General features: G+C 44.3%; 1 protein-coding gene across 1 annotated transcript in view; it reads right to left on the bottom strand.

The window, feature by feature from the left end:
- LOC139537859 (sarcoplasmic/endoplasmic reticulum calcium ATPase 1-like) overlaps nucleotides 1-21,358 on the bottom strand; it is a 118,004-nt gene that overhangs the window by 63,948 nt on the left and 32,698 nt on the right. The window contains exons 5-6 of the mRNA XM_071339710.1: nucleotides 19,760-19,898; nucleotides 3,085-3,165 (exon numbers count right to left, since the gene is read on the bottom strand). Of these exons, the coding sequence (XP_071195811.1) occupies nucleotides 3,085-3,165; nucleotides 19,760-19,898 (220 nt within the window). The remainder of the gene's footprint in view (nucleotides 1-3,084; nucleotides 3,166-19,759; nucleotides 19,899-21,358) is intronic.

The raw sequence follows: 21,358 nt of genomic DNA, 5'->3' as shown, positions 1-21,358 counted from the left end.
GGCATACAACAATCTCAGCTCTGTAGATTTTGCTGTGAAGAGACAGAATCAATAGATCATTTGTTCTGGTATTGACTCTATATAGCTGGTTTCTGGTCACAGGTTCAGGAATGGTAAAAAAAAAAAAATGTTAACACGCAGTTAAAATTAAACTTACAAATAGCACTGTTGGGGAATTTGGAAAGTCATAGCCAATAAATAATACTCGTAGGAAAGGTTTTCATCTATCTCACAATGGAAACCAAACGAGGGTGGTCTATGGTGATAGGTGGGATGGGCTGAGAGTGGCTGAGGGTTGGGATTAAAGAGCTTATGTGACTGCTTTATATAAAAGTAGTATGTATGTATGTAGCAAAAAAGCTGTAAAAAACGAAGATATTTGTCCTCCGAAGAGGGGGGGGGGGTGGTAGAGAGGTAACACTAAGAGGCTGTTGTAAGTACGTGCACGTTGTAGGTACGAGCACGTTGTAGGTACGAGCACGTTGTAAGTACGAGCATGTTGTAGGTAAAGGTAAGAGGCTGTTGTACGTACGTGCACGTCGTAGGTAACAGTATGAGCACGTCGTAGGTAAGAGCATGGTTGTAGGTAACACTACGAGTATGTTGTAGGTAAGAGGCTGTTGTAGGTAACACTACGAGCATGTTGTAGGTACGAGCATGTTGTAGGTAACACTACGAGTATGTTGTAGGTAAGAGGCTGTTGTAGGTAACACTACGAGCATGTTGTAGGTACGAGCATGTTGTAGGTAACACTACGAGTATGTTGTAGGTAAGAGGCTGTTGTAGGTAACACTACGAGCATGTTGTAGGTACGAGCATGTTGTAGGTAAAAGGCTGTTGTAGGTAACACTACGAGCATGTTGTAGGTAACACTACGAGCATGTTGTAGGTAAGAGGCTGTTGTAGGTAACACTACGAGCATGTTGTAGGTACGAGCATGTTGTAGGTAAGAGGCTGTTGTAGGTAACACTACGAGCATGTTGTAGGTAACACTACAAGCATGTTGTAGGTAAGAGGCTGTTGTAGGTAACACTACGAGCATGTTGTAGGTACGAGCATGTTGTAGGTAAGAGGCTGTTGTAGGTAACACTACGAGCATGTTGTAGGTAAGAGGCTGTTGTAGGTAACACTACGAGCATGTTGTAGGTAACACTACGAGCATGTTGTAGGTAAGAGGCTGTTGTAGGTAACACTACGAGTATGTTGTAGGTAAGAGGCTGTTGTAGGTAACACTACGAGCATGTTGTAGGTAAGAGGCTGTTGTAGGTAACACTACGAGCATGTTGTAGGTAAGAGGCTGTTGTAGGTAACACTACGAGTATGTTGTAGGTAAGAGGCTGTTGTAGGTAACACTACGAGTATGTTGTAGGTAAGAGGCTGTTGTAGGCAACACTACGAGCATGTTGTAGGTAAGAGGCTGTTGTAGGTAACACTACGAGCATGTTGTAGGTAACACTACGAGCATGTTGTAGGTAAGAGGCTGTTGTAGGTAACACTACGAGCATGTTGTAGGTAAGAGGCTGTTGTAGGTAACACTACGAGTATGTTGTAGGTAAGAGGCTGTTGTAGGTAACACTACGAGCATGTTGTAGGTAAGAGGCTGTTGTAGGTAACACTACAAGCATGTTGTAGGTAACACTACGAGCATGTTGTAGGTAAGAGGCTGTTGTAGGTAACACTACGAGCATGTTGTAGGTAAGAGGCTGTTGTAGGTAACACTACGAGTATGTTGTAGGTAAGAGGCTGTTGTAGGTAACACTATGAGTATGTTGTAGGTAAGAGGCTGTTGTAGGTAACACTACGAGCATGTTGTAGGTAAGAGGCTGTTGTAGGTAACACTACGAGTATGTTGTAGGTAAGAGGCTGTTGTAGGTAACACTACGAGCATGTTGTAGGTAAGAGGCTGTTGTAGGTAACACTACGAGCATGTTGTAGGTAACACTACGAGCATGTTGTAGGTAAGAGGCTGTTGTAGGTAACACTACGAGTATGTTGTAGGTAAGAGGCTGTTGTAGGTAACACTACGAGCATGTTGTAGGTAAGAGGCTGTTGTAGGTAACACTACGAGCATGTTGTAGGTAACACTACGAGCATGTTGTAGGTAAGAGGCTGTTGTAGGTAACACTACGAGTATGTTGTAGGTAACACTACGAGCATGTTGTAGGTAAGAGGCTGTTGTAGGTAACACTACGAGTATGTTGTAGGTAAGAGGCTGTTGTAGGTAACACTACGAGCATGTTGTAGGTAAGAGGCTGTTGTAGGTAACACTACGAGTATGTTGTAGGTAAGAGGCTGTTGTAGGTAACACTACGAGCATGTTGTAGGTAAGAGGCTGTTGTAGGTAACACTACGAGTATGTTGTAGGTAACACTACGAGCATGTTGTAGGTAAGAGGCTGTTGTAGGTAACACTACGAGTATGTTGTAGGTAAGAGGCTGTTGTAGGTAACACTACGAGCATGTTGTAGGTAAGAGGCTGTTGTAGGTAACACTACGAGCATGTTGTAGGTAACACTACGAGCATGTTGTAGGTAAGAGGCTGTTGTAGGTAACACTACGAGCATGTTGTAGGTAACACTACGAGCATGTTGTAGGTAAGAGGCTGTTGTAAATAACACTACGAGCATGTTGTAGGTAAGAGGCTGTTGTAGATAACACTACGAGTATGTTGTAGGTAAGAGGCTGTTGTAGGTAACACTACGAGCATGTTGTAGGTAACACTACGAGCATGTTGTAGGTAAGAGGCTGTTGTAGGTAACACTACGAGCATGTTGTAGGTAAGAGGCTGTTGTAGGTAACACTACGAGCATGTTGTAGGTAAGAGGCTGTTGTAGGTAACACTACGAGCATGTTGTAGGTAAGAGGCTGTTGTAGGTAACACTACGAGCATGTTGTAGGTAACACTACGAGTATGTTGTAGGTAAGAGGCTGTTGTAGATAACACTACGAGCATGGTTGTAGGTAACACTACGAGTATGTTGTAGGTAAGAGGCTGTTGTAGGTAACATTAAGAGGAACAGAGGTTTAATCTCAGCCAGCCAGCCAACCAACTCCAGCCAAGTCAACCAGCCAGTATGTAGCCTACCTGTGAGAATAGACTGGTCCACTCTCAGGGTGGTAGACTTAATGGAGGTGATCCTGATGTCAGCAGGGACCTTGTCACCAACTAGACAAAAACAAAAAACAGGCTTGGGTTAGAAGAGCAGACAGATTGTTTGTTTATAACTGTCATTTGATGAAAGTATTGGGTTAACATTCTACAGAGGGAGAAAGAAGAAGAGAGAGGGAGGAAGAGAGACAATTTCTACTGTTTTCTGATGATCTGGTGCTTCTGTCACCAACCAAGGAGGGCCTACACCAGCACCTAGATCTTCTGCACAGATTCTGTCAGACCTGGGCACTGACAGTAAATAGCAGTAGGACAAAAAATAATGGTGTTTCAAAAAAAGGTCCAGTCGTCAGGACTGCAAATACAAATTCCATCTAGACACTGTTGCCCTAGAGCAGTGGTTCCCAAACTTTCTATAGTCCCGTACCCCTTCAAACATGCCAGCAGCATAGCCAAATCAAATCAAATCAAATTTTATTAGTCACATACACATGGTTAGCAGATGTTAATGCGAGTGTAGCGAAATGCTTGTGCTTCTAGTTCCGACAATGCAGTAATAACCAACAAGTAATCTAACCTAACAATTCCACAACTACTACCTTATACACACACACAAGTGTAAAGGGATGAAGAATATGTACATAAAGATATATGATATACCACCTTGCATCCCACTGCTGGCTTGCTTCTGAAGCTAAGCAGGGTTGGTCCTGGTCAGTCACTGGATGGGAGACTAGATGCTGCTGGAAGTGGTGTTGGAGGGCTAGTAGGAGGCACTCTTTCCTCTGCTCTAAAAACATATCCCAATCCCTCAGGGCAGTGATTGGGGACATTGCCCTGTGTAGAGTACTGTCTTTCGGATGGGATGTTAAATGGGTGTCATGACTGGTCACTAAGGATCCCATGGCACTTATCGTAAGAGTAGGGGTGTCCTGGCTAGATTCCCAATATGTCCACCTATTCATCCCCAGTTTACAATTGGCTCATTCATTCCCCCTGTAACTATTCCCCAGGTCATTGCTGTAAATGAGAATGTGTGCTCAGTCAACTTAACTGGTTACATAAAATTCTACCTCCAGCACAGGGGTCAGTGCACTCAAATGTTTTATTTGCCATCATTGTAAGCCTGCCACACAAAGAATGAGTGTGAGTTTGTCACTTCCCACAAGCCGGGTTGTGACAAAGAGCTCTTATAGGACCAGGGTACAAATAATCAATAATTTTGCTCTTTATTTAGCCATCTTACATATAAAACCTTATTTGTTCATCGATAACTCACAAATCAAAATCACAACAGGTTAATGAGAAGGGTGTGCTTGAAAGGATCCACATAACTCTGCAACGTTGGGTTGTATTGGAGAGGCTCTCTTGTTCAGATATCGGTAAGTGGACTGGAGGCAGGGCATGAAAGGGATTACAAATCCAATTGTTTGTGTCGTCCGTTTCGGGAAAGTACCTGCGTAATTGCGCACCCAGCTCACTCAGGTGCTTCGCTATATCACATTTGACATTGTCCGTTAGCTTGAGTTCATTTGCACACAAAAAAATCATACAATAATGGAAAGACCTGTGTGTTGTCCTTGTTAATGCAGACAGAGAAGAGCTCCAACTTCTTAATCATGGCCTCAATTTTGTCCCGCATATTGAATATACTTGCGGAGAGTCCCTGTAATCCTAGATTCAGATCATTCAGGCGAGAAAAAACATCACCCAGATAGGCCAGTCGTGTGAGAAACTCATCATCATGCAAGTGGTCAGACAACTGAAAATTATGGTCAGTAAAGAAAACTTTAAGCTCGTCTCTCAATTAAAAAAGAAATAAAAAAATAAAAAAAGTCAATACTTTGCCACTTGATAACCAGCTCACTTCTCTATGTTGTAAAAGCGTTACATGGTCGCTGCCCATATCAGTGCATAATGCAGAAAATACGAAGGTTCAGGGGAGATGCTTTAACAAAGTTACCCATTTTCACTGTCGTGTCCAAAACGTCTTTCAAGCTGGCATTCCCTTGGCAGCAAGAGCCTCTCGGTGGATGCTGCAATGTACCCAAGTGGCGTCAGGAGAAATTGCTTGCGCGTTACCACTCCACTATGTCTCCCTGTCATGGCTTTTACACCATCAGTACAGATACCAACACATCCTGACCACCAAATACATTTGATGTCACATTTTTTTTTTTTTTTTTTATTTTACCTTTGTTTAACAAGGCAAGTAAGTCAAGAACAAATTCTTATTTACAATGGACGGCCTACCCCAGCCAAACCCGGACGACGCTGGGCCAAATTGCGCACCGTTGTATGGGACTCCAAATCACAGCTGGATGTGATTGAGGAATCGAAACAGGGACTATAGTGTTACACTGAGATGCAGTGTCTTAGACCAGTGGTTCTCAATCCTGGTCCTGGGGACACAAAGGGGGGCACATTTTTGTTTTTGCCCTAGCACTACACACCTGATTCAAATCAAAGCTTTTTGATGAGTTGATCATTTGAAATCAGCTGCGTAGTTTTAGGGCAAAAATAAAAAATGTGCCCCCCTTTGGGTCCCCGGGACCAGGATTGAGAACCAGTGCCTTAGACCGTTGCGCAACTAGCTGTACAGGACTTAAAAAATATCCTCTCCTGTTGTCCTGGATTACAGTGGTTTACAGAAGAGGATGTCTTCCTTAAATTGACCCCCATAAAACATAAATATGTCCGTTAACTAGGAACAAATTCTTATTTACAATGATGGCCTCTGACTTGCCAAAGTGGGTTAACTGCCTCGTTCAGGGGCAGAACGACAGATTTTTACCTTGTCAGCTCGGGGATTCGATCTAGCAACCTTTCGGTTACTGGCCCAACGCTCTAACTACTAGGCTACCTGCCGCCCCATATACCAGGAGCTGTGCCAGGCCCGCCACATCTGTTGACTGATCCTGCAGTAACGCATATAATTCACTGGCTTGTATGCGAAGCAGTAATTGTTTCAAAACATCTCCTGCCATGTCACGGATGCATCGTGAAACAATGTTTGATGAAGGAATTGTCTGTATAGTTTTTGGGGCCTTTTCTCCCAGCATTGTCCCAGCCATATCAGCAGCAGCAGGAAGAATGAAGTCCTCCACAATAGTATGGGGCTTGCCTGTCCTAGCCACTCAGTAGCTCACCATATAAGACGCTTCTAGCCCCTTCTTATTAATGGTATCTGTTGCTTTTATACATGTCTTACTACTCCCATGGGGTATTTTTCAAATTGGCATGTTTCGTTTCTAAATGTCTGTGCAAGCACGAAGGTTTCCCACGAGAGAGTAAGGGTTAATGTGATTGGATGTTAATTATTTGACTAGGCTACCTGTATCAATGTCGCTCTTGCTGCTGGTGAGTCTCTGATCCACCTCTACGCAGACAACACCATTCTGTATACTTCTGGCCCTTCTTTGGACACTGTTAACAACCCACCAGACGAGGTTCAATGCCATACAACTCTCCTTCCGTGGCCTCCAACTGCTCTTAAATGCAAGTAAAACTAAATGCATGCTCTTCAACCGATCGCTGAATGCACCTGCCCGCCCGTCCAGCATCCCTACTCTGGACGGTTCCGAGTTAGAATATGTGGACAACTACAAATACCTAGGTGTCTGGTTAGACTGTAAACTCTCCTTCCAGACTCACATCAAACATCTCCAATCCAAAATTAAATCTAGAATTGGCTTCCTATTTCGCAACAAAGCATCCTTCACTCATGCTGCCAAACATACCCTCGTAAAACTGACCATCCTACCAATCCTCGACTTCGGCGATGTCATTTACAAAATAGCCTCCAATACCCTACTCAATAAATTGGATGCAGTCTATCACAGTGCCATCCGTTTTGTCACCAAAGCCCCATATACTACCCACCACTGCGACCTGTACGCTCTCGTTGGCTGGCCCTCGCTTCATACTTGTCGCTAATGCCACTGGCTCCAGGTCATCTACAAGACCCTGCTAGGTAAAGTCCCCCCTGATCTCAGCTCGCTGGTCACCATAGCAGCACCCACCTGTAGCACGCGCTCCAGCAGGTATATCTCTCTGGTCACCCCCAAAACCAATTTCTCCTTTGGCCGCCTTTCCTTCCAGTTCTCTGCTGCCAATGACTGGAACGAACTACAAAAATCTCTGAAACTGGAAACACTTATCTCCCTCACTAGCTTTAAGCACCAGCTGTCAGAACAACTCACAGATTACTGTACTGCACCTGTACATAGCCCATCTATAATTTAGCCCAAACAACTACCTCTTCCCCTACTGTATTTATTTATCTCCTTTGCACCCCATTATTTAAATTTCTACTTTGCACATTCTTCCACTGCAAATCTACCATTCCAGTGTTTTACTTGCTATATTGTATTTACTTCGCCACCATTGCCTTTTTTTTTGCCTTTACCTCCCTTATCTCACCTCATTTGCTCACATTGTATATAGACTTATTTTTCTACTGTATTATTGACTGTATGTTTTGTTTATTCCATGTGTAACTCTGTGTTGTTGTATGTGTCGAATTGCTATGCTTTATCTTGGCCAGGTCGCAATTGTAAATGAGAACTTGTTCTCAACTTGCCTACCTGGTTAAATAAAGGTGAAATAAAAAATAAAATAAATTTGACATTGTATTGTTATTTCGCTGAACACTAGATGGTTTAATTGGTTTAAAAGGAACCTAAAATTCGACATACTCATTAGGATCTGGCTTAAGATACTTGAATCAGTTATAGAACCCATTGCCCTTTATGGTTGTGAAGTCTCGGGTCCGCACACCAACCAAGAATTCACAAAAATGGGACAAACACCAAACTGACTCTGCATGCAGAATTCTGAAAAAATATCCTCAGTGTAAAATGTAAAACACCAAATAATGCATGGAGAGCAGAATTAGGCCGATACCCGCTAATTATCAAAATCCAGAAAAGAGACGTTAAATTCTACAACCACCTAAAAGGAAGTGATTCCCAAACCTTCCATAACAAAGCCATCACCTACAGAGAGATGAACCTGGAGAAGAGTCCCCTAAGCATGCTGGTCCTGGGGCTCTGTTCACAAACACAAACACACCCCACAGAGCCCCAGGACAACAACACAATTAGACCCAACCAAATCATGAGAAAACAAAAAGATTATTCTTTACAATGTGTCAAGTAATTAACAAAAAAACAGAGCAAACTAGAATGTTATTTGGCCCTAAACAGAGAGTACACAGTGGCCGAATACTTGGCCACTGTGACTGACCCAAACTTAAGGAAAGCTTTGACTATGTACAGACTCAGTGAGCATAGCCTTGCTATTGAGAAAGGCCGCCGTAGGCAGACCTGGCTCTCAAGAGAAGACAGGTTATGTGCACACTGCCCACAAAATGAGGTGGAAACTGAGCTGCACTTCCTAACCTCCTGCCAAATGTATGACGATAGAGACCCATATTTCCCTCAGATTACACAGATCCAAAGAATTCAAAAGCAAATCCAATTTTGATCAACTCCCATATCTACTGAGTGAAATACCAGTGTGCCATCACAGCAGCAAGATTTGTGACCTTTTGCCACAAGAACAGGGCAACCAGTGAAGAACAAACACAATGTAAATATGTTGATTTATTTTCCCTTTTGTACTTGAACTATTTGCACATTGTTACAACACTGTATATAGAAATAATGACATTTGAAATGTCTTTATTCTTTTGTAACTTCTGTGAGTGTAATGTTTACTGTACATTTTTGTTTATTTCACTTTTGTTTATCATCTACTTCACTTGCTTTGGCAATGTTAACATATGGTTCCCATGCCAATAAAGCACTTAAATTGAAATGGAGACGAGAGAATAGGGGAGTGAAGAGAGACAAGAGAAAGGTGTGTGAGATTTTAAATGAGGATCTTTGCCCTCTGTAGTGACCTGTGAAGATGTGAGTCCAGCGAGCCAGGAGGTGTCATCATAAAGGAAATGAGAAGATGGAAGCCTGGCTGTGAAACTGACGGCAACCACCCACGTTTCCCAGGTGAACACTCAATTGCAACCTATCGAATCGCAGTATTAAAAAAACAAAGCCTTTAGCAAAGTAACTTCAGCCAGCGAGCCCTGGTTTAGCCTTGCAAGTCAACAACATGCAGCCAACCGTATACCAAAAAAATAAATAAAAACGACCTTGATGCAACTCTGATCGAGTCACGATGCCATCCCTATAAAATTGATTCCACACTCGCGCTCGGCATCTGAGAAAGCACTCCGCTCCCTCATCACAGAGGGATGAAGCCATAAACAAGCAGCTTGGATTAATACCTCCAATATATTTCTCTCCTCTCTGGCTGTATATTACAGTCATCTTTCATGACAGGGTTTAGGTGTCGTGGGCATGTGGCACTTAATGTCCTTTGAACCATGCTCATTGCTTCCACTGCACATATTTGTCACAGCTTCACATTCAACAGGTTTTGGGGCTCGTTGGTGGGTCACACCTGGATAGTGATGCTGGAATTGCTTCATCCAAGCACCAGACAAAAACGTTTTTTTTTTTTTAAGTAAAAACTTCTAGAATATATAAGAGGTTTACAAGTCATAAGACAGGAAGCAGACATCCTCGTAACTGAAAGCTATGTTGCAACTGATGTTGACAACCACACAACCAATATGCCATTCTGCAATGGTTTGAAGTTGCGTGGTTTACAGAGGTAAATACATACATCAACACAGTTCTGTACTACATGTTATCCAGATTGGTCAACCCTGTCCTCAGACATCAGCCTACATGTTATCCAGATTGGTCAACCCTGTCCTCAGACATCAGCCTACATGTTATCCAGATTGGTCAACCCTGTCCTCAGACATCAGCCTACATGTTATCCAGATTGGTCAACCCTGTCCTCAGACATCAGCCTACATGTTATCCAGATTGGTCAACCCTATCCTCAGACATCAGCCTACATCTTATCCAGGTCAACCCTGTCCTCAGACATCAGCCCACATGTTATCCAGGTCAACCCTGTCCTCAGACATCAGCCTACATGTTATCCAGGTCAACCCTGTCCTCAGACATCAGCCTACATGTTATCCAGGTCAACCCTGTCCTCAGACATCAGCCTACATGTTATCCAGGTCAACCCTGTCCTCAGACATCAGCCTACATGTTATCCAGGTCAACCCTTTCCTCAGACATCAGCCTACATGTTATCCAGGTCAACCCTGTCCTCAGACATCAGCCTACATGTTATCCAGGTCAACCCTGTCCTCAGATATCAGCCTACATGTTATCCAGGTCAACCCTGTCCTCAGACATCAGCCTACATGTTCTCCAGATTGGTCAACCCTGTCCTCAGACATCAGCCTACATGTTCTCCAGATTGGTCAACCCTGTCCTCAGACATCAGCCTACATGTTCTCCAGATTGGTCAACCCTGTCCTCAGACATCAGCCTACATGTTCTCCAGATTGGTCAACCCTGTCCTCAGACATCAGCCTACATGTTATCCAGATTGGTCAAACCTGTCCTCAGACATCAGCCTACATGTTATCCAGATTGGTCAACCCTGTCCTCAGACATCAGCCTACATGTTATCCAGATTGGTCAGCCCTGTCCTCAGACATCAGCCTACATGTTATCCAGGTCAACCCTGTCCTCAGACATCAGCCTACATGTTATCCAGATTGGTCAAACCTGTCCTCAGACATCAGCCTACATGTTATCCAGATTGGTCAACCCTGTCCTCAGACATCAGCCTACATGTTATCCAGATTGGTCAACCCTGTCCTCAGACATCAGCCTACATGTTATCCAGATTGGTCAACCCTGTCCTCAGACATCAGCCTACATGTTATCCAGATTGGTCAACCCTGTCCTCAGACATCAGCCTACATGTTATCCAGGTCAACCCTGTCCTCAGACATCAGCCTACATGTTATCCAGATTGGTCAAACCTGTCCTCAGACATCAGCCTACATGTTATCCAGATTGGTCAACCCTATCCTCAGACATCAGCCTACATCTTATCCAGGTCAACCCTGTCCTCAGACATCAGCCCACATCTTATCCAGGTCAACCCTGTCCTCAGACATCAGCCCACATGTTATCCAGGTCAACCCTGTCCTCAGACATCAGCCTACATGTTATCCAGGTCAACCCTGTCCTCAGACATCAGCCTACATGTTATCCAGGTCAATCCTGTCCTCAGACATCAGCCTACATGTTATCCAGGTCAACCCTGTCCTCAGACATCAGCCTACATGTTATCCAGGTCAACCCTTTCCTCAGACATCAGCCTACATGTTATCCAGGTCAACCCTGTCCTCAGACATCAGCCTACATGTTATCCAGGTCAACCCTGTCCTCAGACATCAGCCTACATGTTATCCAGGTCAACCCTGTCCTCAGACATCAGCCTACATGTTATCCAGGTCAACCCTGTCCTCAGACATCAGCATACATGTTATCCAGGTCAACCCTGTCCTCAGACATCAGCCTACATGTTATCCAGGTCAACCCTGTCCTCAGACATCAGCCTACATGTTATCCAGGTCAACCCTGTCCTCAGACATCAGCATACATGTTATCCAGGTCAACCCTGTCCTCAGACATCAGCCTACATGTTATCCAGGTCAACCCTGTCCTCAGACATCAGCCTACATGTTATCCAGGTCAACCCTGTCCTCAGACATCAGCCTACATAATTCAGATGGGTCCAACCCTGTCCTCAGATCTCAGCCTAATCCACTGCTATTCACTAAAACAAGGCTAGTAACAGAATGCACCAATTAGGCTTTTCAAGGTGATCCCTCATGAAAAGTCTCTGTCTTGTCTATTGCCTTATCTGGTGGTGCAGAATGATCATTATTACGGAAGGCAAACTGACAGTGATTAGCTATGTTCCTAGTGTGTGTGGGAGCGTTATTTGGCCTCCCCTCCAACTCTAATCAGGAAGTGAACCATTGACCAAACATAAGGTATTGATTAAAAACCTTACATCACATTCATTGGTAGGACTATGGCAAACTGCTCGTTTGATTTCAGAAAACCTGTTTTTTTCCCCCTATCATGGCATTTTCCTGCATTGCCCTTGGAGTTCTCATTTTCCCACTTCATCACGAGTACTCAATCTCTCACATTATATCTGACAATCCACTCCTCCTCTTCCTCAACAACAACCAGAAAGAGATGTAGCGAGGAAAGAAAGAGGTGTATGTGTGGCAACTGCAAAAAGAGGCTTTTGAAACTCCCACTCCCAGCATCCTCCTCACCTTCTGTAGCCCTATCGCCTCCAACTCACCCATCACTCGTCTCCAATCACCTCCCACAGACTGAGTCTCGCTCGCTCCCCTCCCATCTAAATGGTAATAATAGGAGCTTGGGATCAGTAAGTTCTATTTGACAGTGAATACTTACCTTAACATAATGCAGCCTACGCCATTACTGAGTGCAAACTGTCAACTGTCTGGAGGGAACCTTTGGAGAATCATCCAGTAGAGTGTGCTTAACTTAACGTTCAACCCTGGCTGGAACTTAGGATCTATCAGACCAAACACTGGTTGATGTGATGGTCTGATATTCACTCCTGGAACTTAGGATCTATCAGACCAAACACTGGTTGATGTGATGGTCTGATATTCACTCCTGGAACTTAGGATCTATCAGACCAAACACCGGTTGATGTGATTTGTGATGGTCTGAGATTGTGGATTTAATTGAATCATGCCACAGCAAGTAGCACACTGACAGAGCTTGTTGTGTTGTTAAGGTCGTACTACTGATAGGTTCACAGTCCCAGTTCTCCTGAAGATAGACAGCAGGCAAAATACAGTACAGCATAGCTTCTTCAACTCTGACCTCATTACCACCTAAATCCATCTCTAGTTCCCTAACCGAGGAGGTTAGGGAATATTCATTAGAATGGAACCCAAACATCACGTGTAGTAGTGAACTGGCTACATGGCACCCATTTCCTGTATGGGACGATCTTCACTCCCTTCCTTTTCCACTAGGAGGTCTTCCCAGGTTTCTATTTCTTGAGGCCCTCAAAGCCTGTATGTGTTCGTCGTTCCAACAACCCTGTCTGTCTCAAGTGTACAGCAGGTTTCTATCTGTAAAAAAACAAAAGATAAAAACCAGGGAATGTTCCACACCCATAACTGTGGCGTAACACTGGGGACAATGTGAAACCAGGCAAGCAGCAGAGAGGAGGGTGGAAACTTGTGTAAATATCCTGCATTGATGTTTTTTAAGCTCTCCTCAAAAAGGCACTGTAGTCGAGTGTCCATTTCCATTCCTTTCAGATCGCTAGTTCCCATGGAAACAACTTGAACGGACACTAATCCAACATACAGGAGAGAAAAGACTCGACACAAACATTTTTAGAGAAGAAATGTAAGTTTAAAAAAAATTATAATAATTTTAAAAGGAGTGTTTGCCTTGTCACCCATTCTGGACATGCTTTTAGACACTTTCTGAGAGAGAAAAAAATAACTGCGGTTTTACCTACTGAGTGTTTACTAGTGTTACATGGCACTAAGCAACCAGATTAAGTCACAGAGATATTCCTCTGCTCAGGCAATACTGTACATACAGAACACTATGCCAAGCTGGACGCCTCTCTATCCAGTATCTGCTATGGAAGGAAATGGCATCTTTCCTCTGTGGGCCCCTCACATCCTGACAGACTGGCATCTTTCCTCTGTGGGACACTCACATCCTGACAGACTGGCATCTTTCCTCTGTGGGCCACTCACATCCTGACAGACTGGCATCTTTCCTCTGTGGGCCCCTCACATCCTGACAGACTGGCATCTTTCCTCTGTGGGCCACTCACATCCTGACAGACTGGCATCTTTCCTCTGTGGGCCCCTCACATCCTGACAGACTGGCATCTTTCCTCTGTGGGCCCCTCACATCCTGACATCTTTCCTCTGTGGGCCCCTCACATCCTGACAGACTGGCATCTTTCCTCTGTGGGCCCCTCACATCCTGACAGACTGGCATCTTTCCTCTGTGGGCCCCTCACATCCTGACAGACTGGCATCTTTCCTCTGTGGGCCCCTCACATCCTGACAGACTGGCATCTTTCCTCTGTGGGCCCCTCACATCCTGACAGACTGGCATCTTTCCTCTGTGGGCCCCTCACATCCTGACAGACTGGCATCTTTCCTCTGTGGGCCACTCACATCCTGACAGACTGGCATCTTTCCTCTGTGGGCCACTCACATCCTGACAGACTGGCATCTTTCCTCTGTGGGCCCCTCACATCCTGACAGACTGGCATCTTTCCTCTGTGGGCCCCTCACGTCCTGACAGACTGGCATCTTTCCTCTGTGGGCCACTCACATCCTGACACTGGCATCTTTCCTCTGTGGGCCACTCACATCCTGACAGACTGGCATCTTTCCTCTGTGGGCCCCTCACATCCTGACATCTTTCCTCTGTGGGCCCCTCACATCCTGACAGACTGGCATCTTTCCTCTGTGGGCCCCTCACATCCTGACAGACTGGCATCTTTCCTCTGTGGGCCCCTCACATCCTGACATCTTTCCTCTGTGGGCCCCTCACATCCTGACAGACTGGCATCTTTCCTCTGTGGGCCCCTCACATCCTGACATCTTTCCTCTGTGGGCCCCTCACATCCTGACAGACTGGCATCTTTCCTCTGTCTGTGTGAACAGTGTGGCTGCGTGCTACAGTGGGAGTGCTCTGCCCTCCATTCAGCAGATACTGGATGGGCTAGACTAACTAAACCCCATCATTCATTTATATAGAGCTGCTGACAGAGAGGAGTGATACTCGGACTCACCGTCCACAGAGGAGACCCTGATTACAGAGACAGATTGGGGGGGGGGGGGGGTCAAATCCCATTTCAACTGAAAACACTTCCCTCTCCACCTCAGCTCAAAGATGCCAGATCGCCATAGAGACAATAAAGAGGATTGGAGTGGCTAGATCTCATTGGTTCCTCATATACAGTAGTGTCAGACTGGGGTTGTATTATATGTCCCAGAAAGTGTTAGGTTCTAATGATCAGAGTAAGAACTCAACGGACCCTATGAAAGCTTTAAACCAAGTGTATTCTTGCCTAAAGGATCGGACAGCTGAACAGACAAAGACATGGGTTACAATAGTGGTGGTATAGAAGGAGTCTCCTCCTTCTCGCTAAATATTGTATCTTTATTGCTAGGCAGGAAACTAAGTGATAGGGGCAATAAACGGTCCATTTTCCCTTAACGTGACCTGACCTCAACCCACTTCATCACTAATCCATGACTCTCTCCCCCCTTATCAATGCCTGCCACGTGATCGTTTTCCCTACACTCAGTACATTCCAGGCTTAATTGACCCCCATCATATACCTTCCTCCTACAGATACCCATTAACTTCTGGTGTAGACTCTCAACCTTAACACTTAAACAGGATACCTGATAGTGCTGCTTCTTCTCAGTGTTCTTAGAGGTGCTGTTGAACCTCAACATTTCTGTGCTTCAGTAGAGGTGGAGCTAGTCTGAGGATTGTTGCCATGGAGACAGGCTGTTTGGGTAGCCCCCCCCCCTGACTGGCAGTGGTGTTGTTGTTCCGTCTGCCAGTCAACTGACACGGCTGCAACACTTAACAAAGAGCTGCAGTTAGATTCAGAATGGGTGGCAAGGAATAAGGTAGTCCTAAATATTTCAAAAATTAAAAGCATTGTATTTGGGACAAATCATTCACTTTATATTGTAATAAAAAAAAAGTGGAAATTGAGCAAGTTGAAGTGACTAAACTGTCTGGAGTAACCCTGGGTTGTAAACTGTTGTCATGGTCAAAACATATTGATACAACAGTAGCTAAGATGGGGAGAAGTCTGTCTATAATAAAGCGCTGCTCTGCCTTCTCAACAACACTATCAATAAGGCAGGTCCTACAGGCCCTAGTTTTGTCACACCTGGACTACTGTTCAGTTGTGTGGTCAGGTGCCACAAAGAGGGACATTGAATAATTGAAACGACTAGCACACATCTCAGACACCAATACATACCCCACAGGACGTGCCACCAGAGGTCTCTTCACAGTCCAAGTCCAGAACAGACTATGGGAGGCGCACAGTACAATGTAGAGCCATGACTACATGGAACTCTATTCCACATCAGGTAATTGTCATGAATTCTGTAATGAATGTATTGTAATGTTTTTAAAATTGTATAACTGCCTTAAATTTTGCCAGACCCCAGGAAGAGTAGCTGCTTCCTTGGCAGCAGCTAATGTGGATCCATAATAAAATACATGTCTGGTCGGGGGAGGGAGGGTGTCACAGCCGAGCCCAGTCAACACACCCTGCTGAACAAAGTTTCCTACGACACTGGGTCAGGTCATCTACACCCCCACCAGATGAACATTCACACCATGGAGAACACTGCCTGTGTCTTCAGTGTGTTTCATTCTTAAATACATGCTACCTAACCAGAACACTGTGTCTTCAGTGTGTTTCATTCTTAAATACATGATACCTAACCAGAACACTGGGTCTTCAGTGTGTTTCATTCTTAAATACATGCTACCTAACCAGAACACTGGGTCTTCATTCTAGCTAGCTAGTACATTACCCATTCAGAGCACACCATCCCTTTCACTTGTCTTGTGACTGCCTTAGGAGGCATGCAGTGCAGTGATTATGAATGAAAGCTGTGGTCCCTCTCTCCCTCCCGTTTCCTTCCCCCCCACCTTCCCAAGACATCACTCTGCTGCTGATACTGTGTGAAATCATTCGCACGGCAAAGCCAAGGGTTACACAAATTACGTTGATGAGAACTTCTCTGCAACGTGTGTGTGTGTGCGCATGCGTGCGTGCGTGTGCGATACACACATGTTCTGGAACCAGTGACAAGACTATTTTTTAGATGAGCCAGCCGTGTCTGTCAAATACCCAGAAGCAGTAACCAGGTGGTGAGACAGAGCATGGGAAACGCTTTGGAAATTTAAAGTCCCCTAAATACAGGAACGACCGCAGCCACTTCTCACATGTGGTCCTGGCTGGCATCTGTGGGCCCAGAGGAAAGGCTTTTACAGTGCCTTCACAAGGTATTCATACCTCTCGACTTATTCCACATTTTGTTGTGTTACAGCCTAAATTCAAAATGTATTACATTTCTCACCCATCTACACACTATAACCCATAATGACAAAGTGAAAACATGTTTTTTGATTTTTTTTGGCACATTTATTGAAAATTAAATACAAAAATATCTAATTTACATAAGTATTCACACCCGTGAGTCAATACTTTGTAGAAGCAGTCTTTGGCAGTCTTTCCACAGCTGGATTGTGCAACATCTGCCCATTATTATTTTCAAAATGATGTCATTGATCATTGCTGTTGATGTTGTTGATCATTGCTAGACAACCATTTTCAAGTCTTGCCATAGATTGAAGTAGATTTAATTAAAAACTGTACCTCGGCGACTCAGGAACATTCACGGTCTTCTTGGTAAGCAACTCCAGTGTAGATTTTGCCTTGTGTTTTAGGTTATTGTCCTGCTGAAAGGTGAATTAATCTCCCAGTGACTGGTGGAAAGCAGACTATTTATCCGTTATTTTACCAGGTAAGTTGACTGAGAACACGTTCTCATTTGCAGCAACGACCTGGGGAATAGTTACAGGGGAGAGGGGGATGAATGAGCCAATTGTAACCAGGTGGTGAGACAGAGCATGGGAAACGCTTTGGAAATTTATTTTTTATCCTGAAAAACTCCCCAGTCCTTAATGATTACAAGCATACCCATTACATGCAGCCTCCACTGTGCTTGAAAATATGAAGAGTGGTACTCAGTGATGTGTTGTATTGGATTTGCCCCAAACATAACAATTTCGATTCAGGACAAAAAGTGAATCGCTTTGCCAATTTTTTTGCAGTATTACTTGAGTGCCTTGTTGCTAACATGCATGTTTTAGAACATTTTTTCTATGTACAGGCTTCCTTCTTTTCACTCTGTCATTTAGGTTAGTAATGTGGAGTAACTACAATGTTGTTGATCCATCCTCAGTTCTCCCATCACAGCCATTAAACTCTGTTTTAAAAAGTTACCATTGGCTTCATGGTGAAATACCTGAGCGGTTTCCTTCCTCTCCGGCAACTGAGTTAGGAAAGATCTTTGTAGTTACTAGGTGTATTGATACACCATCCAAAGCGTACAAAGAAAAAGGGGTGCTCAACAACAACTGACAAATCACATGAACGACTTACCAAGGAAAAACTTCCGAATGGAATAATTCAAGGTACAATGGAGTTGGAGCACTCAAGTCAGAGATTGATTTCTTATTGCTCACTTTAATTCACCGACCAGGATGCGAACAAGTGACGGACGTTTCTACGTCAAGCTAACGTCAGTGTCCTGACCATTGCACTTAGCTCTTATTTATAGCCTAGTGGCTCATTGAGACAATAATATAAACAAATTATAATATGTTTCAAGGTAAATGGCAAATTACAGCACTAAAATAAATATAACATTTGCGTCTCATTAATCAATAGACACCCCAACCCCCAAAAAAACCATGAAGGCAACAACATTATAGAAACAAGGAAATAAATCATCATATAGCCCCATCCACAGTGCCTACGAGTACTGCCAGAATGGCTCTGTTTTAGTTTACGTGCGATATCATAAACGCAACAAGTTCAAAGATTTTACTGAGTTACAGTTCATATGAAGAAAATCAGTCAAATGAAATAAATTCATTAGGCCCTAATCTATGGATTTCACAAGACTGGGCAGGGGTGCAGCCATGGGTGGGCCTGGGAGGGTATAGGCCCACAAACTTGGGAGCCAGGCCCAGCCAATTAAAAATAGTTTTCCCCCAAAAAAAGGCTTTATTAACAGACAGAAATACTCCTCAGCCGTCAGAACGAGGCTCTCCACTACCTGTTGTTCTTGCAGTAATGATTCCTTCAGAATGTATCTGTAGATAGTAGCCAAATAGCCTCGGTCTAGAAATTAACATTAAACGATCTGGCAACAGCTCTGATGGACATTCCTGCAGTCAGCATGCTAAAAGTGTGCAAAGCTGTCTTCAAGGCAAAAGGTGGCTACTTTGAAGAACCTAAAATATATTTTCATTTGTTTAACACTTTTTATTATAGTTTTGATGACGTCACTACTCTTCTACAATGTAGAAAATAGTTCAAATATAGAAAAACCCTTGAATGAGTAGGTGTGTCCAAACGTTAGACTGGTACTGTATATGTGTGTGTTTTGAAATTCACTGCTCTACTAAGTAATAAGAGATAATTGTATGTGTGGGGTACAGATAGTAGAGGTAGCCGTTCATAAATCATGGTAAACAATATTACTGCACACAGAGTGAGTCCACGCAACTTTATTCTGTGAATTTTAAAGCCACTTTTTACCCCTGAACTTATTTAAGCTTGTCATAACAAAGGGGTTGATCAGTTACTTTATTGACTCAAGACATTATGGAGTATAGTGTGTAGATCAGTGACAAAAAACAACAACATTTAATCCATTTAAAAATCAGGCTGTAATACAACAAACTGTGTGAACACTTTCTGAAGGCACTGTGTGTGTGTGTGTGTGTGTGTGTGTGTGTGTGTGTGTGTGTGTGTTTTTGGTATGGGCCAGAATGCAGGGTGAAACAAAGAAAAATACTTTCACACTGTCTGTCCCTCACCCTGTACTCACCGGCAATCTCTACAACGTCCCCAGGGACTATTTCCCGGGCTTTGACCCTCTGGACAGCCTTGCGGTTCATGCGGTACACCTTGGCTATCTCTGGCTCGTACTCCTTCAGCGCCTCGATGGCGTTCTCCGCGTTCCTCTCCTGGACCACACAGAGGCAGGTTCAGTACCAACACAGAGGCCAAAAGGTCCAAGCTTTATTGCAGCCCCATTTCGTACCACGCTGATGTGTTTTGTGTATTTCTGTCACTTTGGAATGAACACCTACTAGAAATGCAATGGCTATAAACGGAACATTCAACCCATAGACTGACCTTACCCAGTGCTCGCTCACTCAGCTGTCAATGTGTCCTCCAAACCCCATTTTATCACATCTGCTCTATCTATCCCTCCACCTCCTCATTCTACCCATCCCTCCTCATTCTCCTCATTCTACCCATCCCTCCTCATTCTACCCATCCCTCCTCATTCTCCTCATTCTACCCATCCCTCCTCATTCTCCTCATTCTACCCATCCCTCCTCATTCTCCTCATTCTACCCATCCCTCCTCATTCTCCTCATTCTACCCATCCCTCTACCTCATTCTCCTCATTCCTCTACCTCATTCTACCCATCCCTCTACCTCATTCTACTCATCCCTCTACCTCATTCTACCCATCCCTCTACCTCATTCTACCCATCCCTCTACCTCATTCTCCTCATTCTACCCATCCCTCTACCTCATTCTACCCATCCCTCTACCTCATTCTACCCATCCCTCTACCTCATTCTACCCATCCCTCCTCATTCTCCTCATTCTACCCATCCCTCTACCTCATTCTCCTCATTCCTCTACCTCATTCTACCCATCCCTCTACCTCATTCTACTCATCCCTCTACCTCATTCTACCCATCCCTCTACCTCATTCTACCCATCCCTCCTCATTCTCCTCATTCTACCCATCCCTCTACCTCATTCTACCCATCCCTCTACCTCATTCTACCCATCCCTCTACCTCATTCTACCCATCCCTCCTCATTCTCCTCATTCTACCCATCCCTCCTCATTCTCCTCATTCTACCCATCCCTCTACCTCATTCTACCCATCCCTCTACCTCATTCTACCCATCCCTCTACCTCATTCTACCCATCCCTCCTCATTCTCCTCATTCCTCTACCTCATTCTACCCATCCCTCTACCTCATTCTACCCATCCCTCTACCTCATTCTACCCATCCCTCTACCTCATTCTACCCATCCCTCTACCTCATTCTACCCATCCCTCCAAGGTCAAAGTGCTCTATTCAGAGACCAATTCTGATTAGGCTGCAGTTCATGGTTTTCAATTAACACTGACCCGTTTCTGTCTGCAGGTCTACAGAGTGAAATGAACAAAGACAGTAAGTGATCGCTCTGACTGAAATACCTACAGAACTAGCATTTACATCATCAATGGCTTGTTTTACTGGCGCCTCTAGAAGCACCATGTACATTGCCACGTGTATATACACCGGGCAATTTAAAAGCTTGGCCTTGGCTCCATGGTTTCCATGTTTCAGTAGATACAGCTTTACTATCCAACCCATCAATAAAAGCCCTGCTGCCACGTATGAAGGTCGAA

Source organism: Salvelinus alpinus, chromosome 13 (genome assembly GCF_045679555.1).
Source record: "Salvelinus alpinus chromosome 13, SLU_Salpinus.1, whole genome shotgun sequence".
NCBI classification, from domain to species: domain Eukaryota; kingdom Metazoa; phylum Chordata; class Actinopteri; order Salmoniformes; family Salmonidae; genus Salvelinus; species Salvelinus alpinus.
The sequence above is the reverse complement of the archived record's forward strand: the minus strand, read 5'-3'. Positions and strand labels throughout refer to the sequence as shown.